Source organism: Phodopus roborovskii, unplaced genomic scaffold, assembly GCF_943737965.1.
Source record: "Phodopus roborovskii unplaced genomic scaffold, PHOROB, whole genome shotgun sequence".
Classification (NCBI taxonomy): domain Eukaryota; kingdom Metazoa; phylum Chordata; class Mammalia; order Rodentia; family Cricetidae; genus Phodopus; species Phodopus roborovskii.
The window spans coordinates 3430536-3446035 of NW_026125546.1; the positions used below are offsets into that span (position 1 = coordinate 3430536).

The window sequence follows — 15500 nt, forward strand, 5'->3', positions numbered from 1 at the left end:
TGGAGGTCACGGGACAGTTTGCTAGAATTGGCTCTCTCCTTCCACCATGTGGGCTCTGAGGGTGGAATTCAGGTCATTAGATTTGGTAGCTAGCATCTTGATCTGCTGAACCATCCCCCTGGCTCCTGTACTGTCTGTTATCACAATTATTCTCAGAAGTAAGTAGAGCCCTCTCCCCATTTATCCCAGGACACTCAGAACATTCTTCCTCACTCCCACTCCCCAAACCAAGGTTTCTCTGACTCCTGTGTGTGTGATGGGGGAGGTCCGTCTGTACGCTGTGAATATATGTTTCTCTCATTGGCTGATGAATAAAACTGTTTCAGTCAATGGGCAGGCAGGATGTAGCCACGCACAAAGTATATGGGGGGCTACCAGCCTAGGAGAATTCTTGGAGAGGACGCAGAGGCTGAGTCATGAGAGAGATGCCATGTAGCTGATGAGGAAGAAAGTGGCTCAGGCATCACCTGTAAGCCAAGGCCATGTAGAAATACATAGATTAATAGAACTGGGATAATAATTAGAGAGAGCTAGCCAATAAGAAGCCTGAGCCATTGGCCAAACAGTTTATAATTATTAGAGGCCTCGATGTATTTATTTGGCACTAAAGGGCTGCAGGACCTGGTGGGACAGAAGCTTCCATCAACACCAGCAAATAGCTATGGAGGAGACAGGGGAATGAAGAGAGACATAGATGTGATAGGCCAGAAAACTTGTTTACATTGCCTGTTCGTTATCAGTGCCAGAACCAATAATTCTTGAAGGTAAGTTTTTGAAGTGCATGTAGAGAAAATCCTATTAAGGGGGCTATAGCACAGGGATGGGAAGAGGAGGGAAGAACATTTAAGAGAATAGGTTCCATGTGAAATTCTAGGGTCCACATATAGATGTATATGCTCACTAATGGGATACCTTTAGTCATCATAACAGAAAGTTTCAGCTTGATCATCTGTACTATGGAAAGATGAAGAAACAAAACCACTTTGCTCAAAGCTATATACTTATGATGTGGTTGCATCAAGTTACTCACTGCTCATTGGTTGCTAGCACTTAGAGAGGTGTTCACAGCCCTTTATTGCTGGGCTCAGATGAGAAATCACCTTGGAGTCCATCTCTTTGTTATAATCCATGCAATAATCCCAGTTTCCCAAGATCTACCTCAATGACTAATTCTACTTTTTATGTTATTTGTTTGAGATTAGGTTCTCACTATGTATCCCTAGTTGACCTGGAACTTACTATATAGATCAGGTTGGCATTATATAGATCTACCTGCCTTTGCTCCCTGAATGCTGAGATTAAAGGCAAGTACCTTTGGGACAAGGCCTTGTGCTACCCATTCTTTGGAAAAGATACAAAGAGGGTAGATGATGAATGGAATCTAGCATTCTTCTAGCTTCTTGGGCCAAGTGGAAAATGAAATGCCTGCTGTTTTCTTTAATAAGAATCACTATCTAGCTTGAATCATCAGTCCAGTCATATTCAGTTGCATACAAGAAGTGTTTCCTCATGCCTGCATTTTGTTTCAGCATGCACATTTAAAGTCCCTTAGGCCTTTTCCTAGAGGACTATAAGGAGATAAAGATGATGAGTGGCTGTTTCTCTCACCTGATCTATGGCATTTTAGGTATTTTTTGTTGTTGTTGTTGCTATTGTTTTTTAAAATTTAAATTAGAAACAATCTTATTTTACATATCAATCCCAGTTCTCTCTCTCTCCCATTCTCCCAAGCCCTCCATTGACCCCTTCCCATCCCAACCCCCATCTACTCCCCAAGGGAGAGTGAGGCCTTCCATGGGGGATCATCAAAATCTGTCACATCATTTGAGGCAGGGCCTAGATCCTCCCCTGTGTATTTAGGCTGAGAGAGTATCCCTCTATGGGGAATGGGCTCCCAAAGTTCATTCATGCAGTAAATACTGGCTCTACTACTAGAGACCCCATAGACTGCTCAGGTCTTCTAGCTGTTGCCCACATTCAGAACTGGTTCTGTCCTATGCTGGTTTCCCAGCAGTCTGGTGGGGTCCATGAGCTCCCCCTTGTTTAGGTCAGCTGTCTCTGTGGGTTTCCCCAGCATGGTCTTGACCCCTTTGCTCATCTATCCTCTCTCTCCACAACTGGATTCCAGGAGTTTGGCTCAGTGTTTAGCTGTGGGTGTCTGCCTCTACTTCCATCAGCTACTGGATGAAGGCTCTAGGATGGCATGTAAGGTAGTCATCAATCTCATTATCAGGGAAGGGCATTTAAGGCAGCCTGTCCACTATTGCTTAGATTGTTAGTTGGGGTCATCCTTGTGAATCTCTGGACATTTTCCTAGAGTCAGATTTCTCTTTAAACCTATAATGGCTCCCTCTATTAAGGTATCTCTTTTCTTGTTCTCCTCTATTTGTCTCCCAACTCAATCTCCCTGATCCCTCATGTTTTCCTCCCCTCTCCCCTCCTCTATCTCCTACCTCCCTTGCTCCTCCCCCATGCTCCTAATTTGTTCAGGAGCTCTTGTCTCTTTTCCTTTCTTTGGGGACCATGTTTGTCTCTCTTAGGGTCCTACTTGTTTCTTAGTGTCTCTGGAGATGTGAATTGTAGGCTGGTAATCCTTTGCTCTAGCGGGGCAGTAGTGGCTCATGCCTTTATTCTCAGCACTTGGGGGGCAGAGGTAGTGGATCTCTGTGAGTTTGAGGCCAGCCTGGTCTACAGAGCAAGTGCCAGGAGAGGTTCCAAAGCTACACAGAGAAACCCTGTCCCAGAAAAAAAAATCCTTTGCTCTATGTCTAAAATCCATATATGAGTGAGTACCTACCAAGTTTGTCTTTCTGCGACTGGGTAACCTCACTCAGGATGGGGGTTTCTTCTAGTTCCATCCATTTGCCTGCAACTTTCAAGATTTCATTGATTTTTTTTCCGCTGAGTAATAGTCTATTGTGTAAATATACCACATTTTCTTTATCCATTCTTTGGTTGAGGGGTGTCTAGGTTGTTTCCAGGTTCTGGTTATTACAAATAATGCTGCTTTGAACATAGTTGAATAGATGTCTTTATATGAGTGTGCATCTTGTCGGTATATGCTTAAGAGTGGAATTTCTGGTACACTGATTCCCATTTTCCTGAGAAACCACCATACTGATTTCCGAAGTGGCTGTACAAGTTTGCACTGCCACCAGCAGTGGAGGACTGTTCCCCTTTCTCCACATCCACTCCAGCATAAACTTTTATTGGTGCTTTTGATTTTAGCCATTCTGACAGGAGTAGATGGTATCTCAGAGATGTTTTGGTTTGCATTTCCATGATGGATAAGCATGTTGAGCAATTTCTTAAGTGTCTTCCAGCCATTTTAGATTCCTCTATTGAGAATTCTCTATTTAGTTCTGTACTCCATTTGTAATTGGATTATTTGGTGTTTTGGTGACTAGCTTCTTGAGTTCTCAGTATATTTTGGAGATCAGCCCTCTGTCAGATGTGAGGTTGGTGAAGATCTTTTCCCATTCTGTGGGCTACTGTTTTGTTGTTTTGTCTAGTTGACTGTGTTCTTTGCCTTACTGAAGCTTCTCAGTTTCAGGAGGTCCCACTTACTAATTTTTAGTATCTGTGCTACTGGTGTTATGGTCAGGAAATGTTCTCCTGTACCTCCAACTTTCTCTTCTAAGAGGTTTAGTGTGGCTGGATTTATGTTTAGGTGTTTGATACATTTAAACTTAAGTTTTGCGCATGACAATAGATATGGATCTATCTGTAGTCTTCTACATGTCAGTATCTAGTTATGCCAACAACATTTGTTGAAGATGCTTTCTTTTTTTCTGTGGTATAATTTTAGCTTCTTTGTCAAAAATCAGGTGTACATAGGTATGTGAATTAATTTCAATTTGATTCCATTGGCCTACTTGTCTGATTTTGTGCCAATAACAAGCTGTTTTCATTACTATCCCTCTATAGTAAAGCTTGAAATATGGAATAGTGATGCCTCTGGAAGTTCCATTATTGCACAGGATTGTTTTGGTTACCCTGTTTTTTTCCCGTATAAAGTTGAGTATTGTTTTTTCAATGGTTTTGAAGAATTGTGTTGTGATTTTGTTTGGGATTACATTGAACTATAGATTGCTTTTGGTAAGATTGCCATTTTTACCATGTTGATCCTACCTATCCAAGAGCATGGAAGATCTTTCCATTTCTGGTATATCTTTAATTTCTTTCTTTAAAGACTCAAAGTTCTTGTTATATAGGTCTTTCACTTGTTTGGTTAGAGTTACCCCAAGATATTTTATGTTGTTTGTGGCTCTTGTGAAGGGTGATGTTTCTCTGATTTCTTTCTCAGCCCATTTATCATCTATATATATAGGAGGGCTACTGAGTTAATCTTGTATCCTGCCACTTTGCTGAAGGTTTTTATCAGCTATAGGAGTTCCCTGGCAGTTTTTCAGTCACTTATGTAAACTGTCATATCATCTACAAATAGTTTTGACTTCTTTCTTTCCAATTTTTATACCCTTGATTTCCTTTTGTTGTCTTTTTGTAAGAAGTTATTTTACCTTCATGCTCTTAATATATATAACCTTTCATTTTCCATAATTCTGTACTATGAAATGTGTATCCTAGCTACAATAGAGTTGTTGAAGTCTCCTCTTGTGTTTTGTGACTCTGGAATGTATCAAACATCTCATTTTATAAGTGTTTGGGTCTCTCCTTGGCCTACATGTTCTTGGCCATGGAATTTATTTTCTCATTACAAAGCATCTATGATATGCTTTCAGTTGAAATGCTAGGAACTTACAACGAATAATAAGTGAAGCACAAGCCATCAAAGAAATTTATATTCTTTGTACCTTTTCTTTCTTTTTTAGCAAATCCAAGAGGAAAACTTAAAAATACTTCTTGCTTTTTATCCGGTAGGGCATAAGAAAGTTAATCACTCTTTTATATTACAGAATAAAAGTATTAAGTCATATTCTAATACCTATTGGATATAATATACTTTAGGAAATAAATTTAAATTAATTTAGAGCTTTGTGTCCAACAATTTTACACACAACGTTATTATATAGATTTGGACTATGAGCCTCAGTCTGGGTTGGAGGAGGGATACAATTTGGTGAGAAATTGACTTCATTGAAATGAACCTCACAATTCTACCAGAGCCTGGGGAAGGCCTCTCCTTATGGGACCAGGGAACATAACAAAGCCAACACAGCTCACTCAGGGTCAGCCAGCTGTGTTGTCAGCCAAGAATGGAGTTGCAATGTCTGACTTTTTTTGTCACTGTCCCAACCACCAGCTCAAGCTCTCCCTGGTTTACTGTGGCTCCTCACAGGCAGAACTCTTTTGGGGGTCACTGGGAACCTCAGCAGACCCAAAGGCTGGGCACCAGTTACAGTTCCATCTGTAATCTTTGTAGAATTTTAGGAAGAAGTGAAGCCACACATAGGAAAAAAACATAACTGAGGGGTTTCAACACTGGCACTCATAAAGTCAGCTGATTTCATCCTGCTTCACATTTTGCTTTTCTCTTGAAAGCATGGAGGGTTAGCCACAGTCAGTTGCGGGATATTGCCAGATGATCTTTAAAAAAGGGAGGTCATGAACAAAGAAGCCAAACCAGGAAAAACAGAAACAAACAATCAAAAAGCAAAACACAAAAACAAACCCTCTGACCACACTAGGCCACTAAATAAAGAATTTTTACTTACTTCAATGCAGATGCATCTAAGATTTTATATATATATATATATATATATATATATATATATATATATATATATTCTCTTCATTCCATTTTAAAGAGAAAGACCACATCAGGGTAAGCAATGCAGGGTGGTCAGACATATAATCTAATGAGAGTGTGTGAAGCCACTACAGAAGGCAGCAGGAGCATTGCCAGACTGTGATGGGGCCACATGGCTGATTTCTATGCAGAGCCCACCAATATTTTCCAAGTATAGACAGCTTTTATTGAAATGAAAATAGAAAATGCAGGCCCAGTGCCCACATGAAAAATTTAGTGTAGTAGACACATGAAGCCTCCCATGGAAGGAGAAGGTATTTGGACTTTTTTCCCCATAACAGCAAAACGAGCCTCCTTCTGAAAGCTCTTTGTGATTAGGCTGAAAGCTCGTTGAGTCCTGCAGATGGGAGACTGAGTTGAAGCCTGTTTACTGACAAGATAGTCTATGAGCCACTGGGTTTGTTTGCAATTATGTAGTGGAAACATATGAAGAATCCATGGAGATTTATAAGAAATGATTAGCTAAAATGATGAAAGAATAGTCAACATAGGACTTGCTCACCTTTTTCAACCCCCTGTTCTGTGTCTTAGAGCATACTGTTTATCTAATCTTTAAATTACTGGAATGCCAGAGGAGAGTGAGGATTCAACCGATTTGAATATGGTGAGTTAATATCCTGACAGTACAGGTGTTAATAAATGAAATTCGTCAGAGGTGAGAAAAGATGTAGGAGAGGAGTCAAAAGGGAGAGCTTTTGTTTTCTCATACGTGTTTGCTTCTGTTTGTTTGGAAGTACTGACTTGCTTGGAACTAAAAAGCAAATGAATCCCAAGATGGCTTCCAACTCATAATGCCGGTTCCTCAGCGCAACTACCCACACACTCAGAGGGCTAGGACTGTAGGAGTGTGCTACCGAGCCTGATTCCTCACATTACTTTGAATTCTGTGGGCTCTCTGAATTTCCATACCAGGGTAGGAAATAATAATAATCTGATGACTTGTGAACATCAGGCTGCCAGAGAGAAACCTATGATGATCTTCATAGCTCCTGCTACAGTACCCATGCTTGCCCCATGCATCAGATGCAGCAAATCAGAATTTCTGAGGATGGCAGCCAGGCATCAGTCATTCTTAAAGGTACCCAGATGGCTATAACAATCCGCTTAGGTAAAGGCTCAGCTTGTTTCATTCTTCTCTGTTCACCCTCTTCCCTCCATGGAACAAGGCCTCACACCTGCAGGAGGTTGCATCCCTTACTGATACAAAATGACACAGGATGTGATTGGGTGGGTGGGGGGGGTGTCAGCTTATTCCAACCATTCATGGGTACTTATCTTGCTTCAGGGTTCTTATAAGCCTCTTTCTAGGCTGCAGCCACTGAGAGAGCTTATGGGAAGGAACATAAATGCTAGATTCTCAATATTTGTGCATGTTAAAGATCTAGTGTTATAGACACATTCCCCATGATGTGTTTTGTCCTCTTCAAGGGATGCTCAGATGCTCTTCAAGTTACACTTCCAGTTGAATTTATTTGCTTGCTATCCCAAAGTGACCTGCAATTACTTTCATTTTAGCAGTTAGGAAAATATTGGTTTCTTGGATTGCTTTGGGCGAAATCAAAGTATTAACCTTGTATACTGATTTGGCTACTCTGTGCCCAGTTTATGGGTGAAACACTAGTCTAGATATTGGTGGGAAGTATATTTTAGATACAATTTATACTTAAATCAGTAAACTTTGAGTAATGTAGACTACCTGCAGTAAGGAGAGAAGGTTCATCTAATCTGCCAAAGGTCTTCAGAGTAGATGCTGGGGTTCCCAAAGAGGAACTGATTCTGTTGGCAGCATGAAACTTCTGACTTGCTGACCTGTCCTCTACATCTCAGCCTTAGGACCACAGCATCCCTTATTCAAATCTCCACCCTCTGGCCAACTCTGTAGATTCTGGGCTTGCCAGCCTTTACAACTTAAGAGCAAGTTTACTTAAAACCCTCCCTCCCTCCCTCCCTCCCTCCCTCCCTCCCTCCCTCCCTCCTTCCTTTCCCACCCTCTTTCAAAGGACACCTTTATCTCTTCAATATCTGCTATATTTCCCATTGGCTCTATTTTTTTTTAAAGAAGGATTTCAAATGACCATGAAACAGTATCCTTGGGGGGGGGGGTGGTTTCAGGACCTCCCTTCCTTTGAGCATCTGCAGATGCCAAAATCTTTGGGTAAAAGGGTATAATGTTTACATATAATTTACACATCGTCCTCTATACTGAAAGTATTCTCAGTACTATTTGCAATACCTAGTACAATGCAAATGCTATGCACCTTATTGTTCTATTGCTCAGAGGGTAATGTCAAAAAGTCAGAGTGTGTTTTCAAATGTTCCTAGGCCTCAGTTAGTTGATTTTGTGGATACAGACACAGAGGACATAGAGAGCTGACTGAAATTACATTTGCTGTCACTTCTCTTTCCCAAGAGGGCTCCGAGCTCCTTCTCTTCACTTTTCATAAAGTTGGCCCTACAGTTTGCTCCCCTCAATTACTATAGTCAGGACATTTAAGAGCCATTAAATAGGGGCACAAACTAGACAGTAGAGTGCATTCTGCAATTTGAATTTTTAAAACATTTTTCTTAAATGTTTTCTTCATGAACATCTAGGTCACCTATCTGCACCACCCATAGTTTTGCTACTAATCATCTTCAAAGCTAAGTGAAATAACTTTGGCTCATCTCTGAAGTCTTAGTGTCAGTGACTTGTCTTCCCAGTTTGGATAGCAGATAGCACTTAAAATTGCCACCTGCTTCTGGTCATCCAATGAAGTAAAGATAGCAGGGGCAATTTGGGAGATGAAGGTATTTTATTTAGCATCTTTCGGTGACTCTTATGTGGCTTTATCTTGTCTCTGTTCATACTTCTGGATAAAAAAAAAATAAAAACGGGACTATATTTTCTTCTAAAATACATATATTGGATCATTTAAATAAGAACCTAAAACTGAAGCACAATAATTGCTTAAGTCGTTAGTAAATGATACCCAACCTGGTATGAGAAGGAAGCAAGTATCTCAGTCAATACTGGTATTAGCTTTGTGGCATGATGAAACAAAGAATTTAAAAAATTCTGATCATTTCAAAGACCTTTGGTCCTTGCCTCTTTACTCAGTGTTATCAGGATCTCATTGGCTTGTTTACTATACGATATTGTGAATATTAACCATGTTACCCACTATTGCCACAGGCCACCAGGACTTGGTTAATATAATTAGAAAACTCTAAGTTATGATAAACATCATAGGCATTGACTGGAACAGCATGGGCTACTTCTGGGAGCCTTAGAATTAAAGATATGCTTTCTGTATATCAAAACAGCCTAAAAGGCCCTGGCTTTCAAAAATGTGCTTCCCTTTATCCCATAATCCTTACAGTATTTTCCTGGCAACTCAGCAAACCCCTTAAAACTGAACAAAATTAGGATTTTGTGCTTCTATGTTTACAAAAAGAGCCTATCAGGCTGACAAACTTGATAATCTTAAAAAAAAAAAAAAAACCTGTTCTCATTTCAAAGGTCCAGAAAATAAAGGTTATTTACTATACAGGCCTAGACTTCTTGTTAAGTCGTTTGTGAGATAGCAAATTAGAAAAACATGGCCAGAGTTAGAGGTTACTCAATCACGTTGAAGCTGGGCCTTTCATTCCAGAAGCTCTTGTTCCCCAAATTATATCTGATAATGTCCTAAAGTGTAAACATATTTTAGTTCAAAAAGATACCCAGAGATTCCTAGGATGAGACCAGTGGATTTAGCTCCTGATCTCATTAGATGCATGTGTTCAGGGTAGTTCTTAGTAACCCCCAACTCTAATAGTTGAGGAACTGAAATTTTGAGTTAGGGAGTTTTTTTTTCCATTTTCCTGTCACAATCACATTAATAAGGGGGTTGGTGCACTGGCTAATGCTAAGGCCTGTCATTTGGGCAAAACCATGGCATCAGAGCAGAGCTGAACATATGCAAGGGTAACCTAATCCCAGTCCCAGTGTGTCAAATGGAAGAGAAGTCACATGTCATTAGCCACAAGGAGAAAAATACCCCTAACTCTCTGATAGAATCTGCACTTGCAAAGTAGAAATGCCATCTAAGTTTGCCAGCAATTCAAGTCGTGTTGGTGGAAAATCTTCCCTTGACTCAGTTTTAAAAGTATCATTATCTCCAGAACAGTATGGTGCCTACAAACTTAGAAACAGCACCATCCACTGAAGTGTGCTTCAGAGACAGGAGGGACCTCGTCTGGGAACACTTTGAGGGCATCCACATGGGTGGGCAAGCATATGCTGCTCTGAGTAGAGGAAGTGGCAGACCACAATTTCTTCCTAAGTGCGAGGTCTTTATAAACTCATCCTCATGGGGGCTGTTTTAAATAGAAAGAAAATGACACACAGTCCCCAACCAGGCTTCCTAACCATTTGAAGAGGGCTGCCACTTTCCCAAAACATTAGGTTACTGTGGGGGAATTTTCCAAAATTGTCAACAATTCCATTTTTAAACTGGGTTTTTCCTCCCAACCCAAGACAGATGCAGTACAGCCTGGATTATGTTTGGTCTAGTAGGAGATGGGAATTATTTTTACTGTGCTGACTCCTACCTGACAGTGGAAGACATATTCTGGTGTGGTTTTCTTGAACTTCATGTTCCACACCAAGGCCACACCATCTGGTTCGTGGGGAGCATCTTCATTGTTGTTGTAAGAAGCAACCATCAGCTCAGGGTACTAAATGAAGGAGATTACAAGGATTCATTACATTAGGATGATAGCATAGGAATTTTCTCATGATCTTCCTGCATCTATGTCTTCAACATATTCTATCAGCGTATACCACCCAACTGCCTCACAAGAAATTTCTCTTCCTACATACTTGTGCTGTGTTACACATCTCAAGTGGTCATATCTTTTAAAATTTTGGCACATTAGTATCAAATCAATACACCTTGTTTTTTTTGTCTCTCCCATTTGTTTGTGCATGAATGGTTATCAGACGGGAAACACGCGCGAATCCTATAGAATCAGTCGCTTTGGCCTACCCTCTCCTTTCTTCTACATTGGTTTCCATGACAACTTTCTGTTCTGATTTTCTTTCTTTGCTGCTTTGCAAAACCCATGCAGACTCTTCTTTTGTTACATACATTCCTAGACGAGGCTTGTTTCTGATTTCTTAGCCTTTCCTTTTATTTTTACCTTCTTTCTAGGTGATCCTGTCAATCCCACAGGCTTTTAAAATCTTAATATGTTGATGATCTCCAAATTTCTCTGTAGGCTTGCTATTTCTCAGAGTTGTTGATATTAGTATTTGACTGCCCACTGGGGGTTGCTCAGGATGTCAGGAATCTTAACAGTACCAAGAGGGATACATAGAAATTATACTGATAGGCTTTCTCAAAAAGCTCACTGCTCACCTAGTGCTCCTTGTGATTGTGTCTTATACATGGTGTTCACCTAAGTGGCCCAGCCAGATAATCTATTTTCATCTTTACTCTTTCCTTTCTCTCCACCCACATTCTGTCTATTACTAAGTACTTAATACATTTTGAACCTCCATGTTGTTTTCATTCTTAAGGGCAGAGACAACTAAATTAACTTCTTGTCTGATGAGAGAGGGTATCAGACTCCTGGGTAGCTTCCTGTTCTTGGGCTTTCCACAGCCTATGCCCATCTATTCCCTACTCTAACCTTTGCTGGATGAATTTGTCAAGTATATATTTGTTAAGTTTCACTCAGCTTGGCAATTACGTCTTATCGTGGCTTTCAAGGGAAAATCCAAATCATGTAAAATCCTTTCTGGTGTGCTTTTCTATATTGCTCCTTTACCCACGAACTCTTCCTACCCAGACTCATCAGCTAACCATGAGGCACACAGGTACTAAATATCTCTGTATCTAGGACTCTGCTCTCATGCTCACTGTGAGATCTGTCTGTGTTGCTTACCTCATTTACTCACCTTTGAGACTCAATGAAGATTCTAAGCCCTCTAGACAATCCTAACCATCTACCCCTCCCTTGCCTTTTAACACCCTTATGTTTTTATGCCCCTATTATAGCACATGTTCAATTGTAGTATGTTCCTTCTTCACTGTGTATTTCCCTAAATCACAACCTCTTTGAGTATCAGGACTACAGTGTTATTGTTGTTTTACTTCTGAACCCATAGTTGAATAAATCCCAACATATGATGTGTGTAGGTAAAAAAAAAATCAATTGAATAATTTGTAACTTTTTTAGCTTAGGGACACTTTTATTTTAGTAACTCTGTGATCACTATTGAATCATTTGTTATCAAATACCACAGTAATTAAATTCCTTAATATAAGAAGCATAATCATACTATAACAAGGAGGGCTCTAAAGCAGTGGTTCTCGGCATGTGGGTCACAACCCCTCTGGTAAACCTCTGTTTCTAAAAGTATTTATATTACAATTGATAACAGTAGAAAAATTACAGTTATGAAGTAGCAACAAAAATGATTTTATAGTTTGGAGAACTATACACAACAGAACTGTATTGAAGGGCCACAGCATTAGGAAGGCTGAGAATCACTGCTCTAAACATATGTTGAAAATACCTCCTCACCCTACATGAACTCTGTTCAAAGTGTGATCAAATAAAGACAACGAGACTTGTGAGCAATATCTAAGTTAAAACACATTTCACACTAATGCCCTTCTTACCTGGTCTTTTCATGAGTGACTCTGTTACATACCAAAATTATTGTAGCTCATATGAATCTCTCCTCACATATGATCTAGTTTTCTCTCCCTGTTGCCTATGCTATGTATATATTCAAATAGAATAATACTTATGTAAATATGAATGTTGACTGTTTCTTCACATGAACCATAGCTAAATCTGTCTTCGATGTGGCTTTACTCATTCTTTCAACTGCAGAGAGTCACAGTTTACTGGTTGCTACAGGGGAGGTGTAGGCAAACAACACACATGGATGTGGCCACCAAGGGAAGTCATCATTCTTTATTAGAAAATGCCCCTTAGCAGATGAATCAAAGCCTATTAAGCAAGGCCTTTGATTCAGAGCCCATTCAATGAAACTAACATCCAGATAAACACAGAAGTCTCCAGACTGTCCATCTGAAGTTTAACTATGTCACATGTGAAAAGGCAAGTCTATAAACACTGACACCACTACCGCAGGGGCCAGCAAGCAGCCAGATGTGTCTGCAATAGCATCCTTCACATCTGGGTCTCATCGTTCACACCCACTTGCAGGTTTTCTTCTTTCTTTTCCATCTAAAAATATTTTAACTTGTTTGGCTTTTAAGTTTCTTTAGCAAACAAGCAGTGAGTTAGTGAAAACACCAGGAAAATGCCTTTGGCAAAGTTCCCTATAACAGGAATTATAAGGTGTAGAGGGACTGACTTACATCTTATTTCATGTTGACTGTTATGATTTCTTATTGTACATATTTTTTTTTTAAAAAAACCTATTTGTTTGAGCATGGCTAGCCATATGTACTCATTATCAAGTTTCCAAGCAATTATGGAAATTTAATGCTTAAAATTATGCTTTTAACAATTGTGGAATTTCTAGTCGTTTAATTACTCATAAGGACTGGATTGTCCCATATTTAACTTAAAGAAATTTTACCTAGAAATTACTAGCTTTGCTCTCGTCAAGCTAAGTCTTCAGTAGAAATAGAATCTAACATTTCCTAGACAGAAAAGAGCCCTTATGTTCCAGACATTGAGCTGGGCAATGTCTTAACTCACTTGTTACTCATGACTCTATAAAGAATGTAATGGTTTTCTCCTTTGTGCAGACAAGGAAGATGAGCCCTTGGGGTAGTGACATGTTCCACGTCACATTACTTGTGAATGACAAGGTGAGGAATGCTATGGAAGTCAGTTGAGCTCAAAGGGCTACATCTCCTTTTGTTCACAGTGGCATTGTGTCCAGTGCTGTCTGTACATAAATAAACTGTGGCATCAGAGACAAAATGGGACAAGAAGATTCATGTTAATGTATTCTGTTTTGTGGGAGCTCGCCCTTGGCTCACCATTGGGAAATAGCACACATGTAGGAATAGGATCAGCCCAGACACCAAAGCAGAAAGATGTGTAGTATGAAGGCAGTATCTGCAAGCTTCTGTAGAAGCTTGGGCATGTGGTGGGTGTGGAGATGGCTCTCCACACACCCTCCACACACTGTCATTAGGGGTAGGCGTTTCAGCTGGGAGACAGCTGGGGAGGACATTTGAGAAATGGCAATGGTGACTTGGTGAACTTTAAGGAGAGAAGTGGGAGGTGGCTAGCCACAAGAGTAGGAAAACAGGTGAGGAAATTCTTCCTGAATCTGGCTGGCTCACAGGATCCTCTGTTGGGAATCACTCCATCCTACACGGATGCCCAATATCCCAGAAATGACTAATCGCAGAGTTGACACTTGGCCCATACAAGCTAATGATGTTCTCTATCTTAGAGATACATTTTCAAGGGGACAATGTTTATTGATGAGGTCCCTCAAACTGCTCAGATGCTTTTTCCTTTGCAGGTCTTCACCTTTTCCATGGATTCTCAGTTTACATTACTAGCTTGCCAATAATTTTCCCCTTTTAACTTAATCTTGCCAGAAGAAACTTTTATTAAAAAATAAAATATTCAAAGGACATTTTGTAGGCTCTGTGAAGAGATATAAAAGAAGAAACATCTAAACATCCTCAGGGCATCATCACAAAAGTTCTTGAGTCCAGGTAAATATTTTTGAAATTTACTTTGGGGGGGCAGGGAGTAGGGATCATATTCTTTGAGTACTAATACCACTGTGACCACTACTTTAACTACATGTCACATTTATTGAGTGCTTTCTATGTACCAAAAATTTAAAACACCCAGTCCACTAGATATTTAATACCCACAGTAAGCATGAAAGCTAGATATCATCATTTATCAGCACTTCTTAAACAAGAAAGTTCAAGCCAGTAGAAGTTAGAAAACTTGCCAAACATTTAACTATACAATAAGTACAAGAGAAGGAAATTAAAGAGACACAAATAGGAAATAAGTCAAATTATACCTATTTGCAGATGATATAGTTGTTACCCATAAGAAATTCCAAAAAAGTCCAACAGAAAACTTCTAGAAATTATCAACAAATTGAGCAAAGTGTCAGGATAAGAGTCAGTTTACTAAAAATCAGTTTCTATATGACAATCACAAGCATAGTAAGAAGGAGATTGTATGTATACTCCCACTAGCTTCAAAAAATATTAAGGAATAAAGGCAACCAAGGAGATGAGAGAGCTTGTGGTGGTTTGAAAGAAAATGGCCCCCAAAGGTAGTGGCACTATTAGGGTGTGTGGCCTTCTTGGAGGAGGTGTGTCACTGTGGGGCAGGCTTAGGGGTCTTTTTCTTAAGCCCCCCTCAGTGTGATCGGGGAGTCCATTGCTGTTGCCTGCAAGATGTAGCAGTCTCAGCTCCAGCTCCACATCTGCCTGCTCACCACCATGCTCTCCTTCATGATCGCACTGAACTGAACCCCCGAAACTGTAAGTGAGCCACCTCAATTAAATGTTCTTCTTATAAGAACATGGTCATGGTGCCTCTTTGAAGCACTAGTAAGCCCCTAACTAAGACAGATCTCTAGAACAAAAACTTTAAATGTCTGAGAAAGATTGAGGAAGACGCTAGAAAATGGAGGGGGAAAAAAAAAACCATGTTCATAAATTGGTAAAATTAACGTGATGAAAATGTCCATTCTATTAAAATCAATTTACAGGTTCTATTCAATCTCAAA

The 15500-nt window shown here is 39.9% G+C and overlaps 1 protein-coding gene across 12 annotated transcripts in view; it reads right to left on the reverse strand.

Moving 5' to 3' along the window:
• The window catches only part of Dync1i1 (dynein cytoplasmic 1 intermediate chain 1), a 480988-nt gene that overhangs the window by 88894 nt on the left and 376594 nt on the right, over window positions 1–15500 (reverse strand). For all 12 annotated transcript variants that reach the window (XM_051177158.1, XM_051177161.1, XM_051177156.1 and 9 more), the window contains one exon: window positions 10343–10468. In XM_051177158.1, the coding sequence (XP_051033115.1) occupies window positions 10343–10468 (126 nt within the window). The remainder of the gene's footprint in view (window positions 1–10342; window positions 10469–15500) is intronic.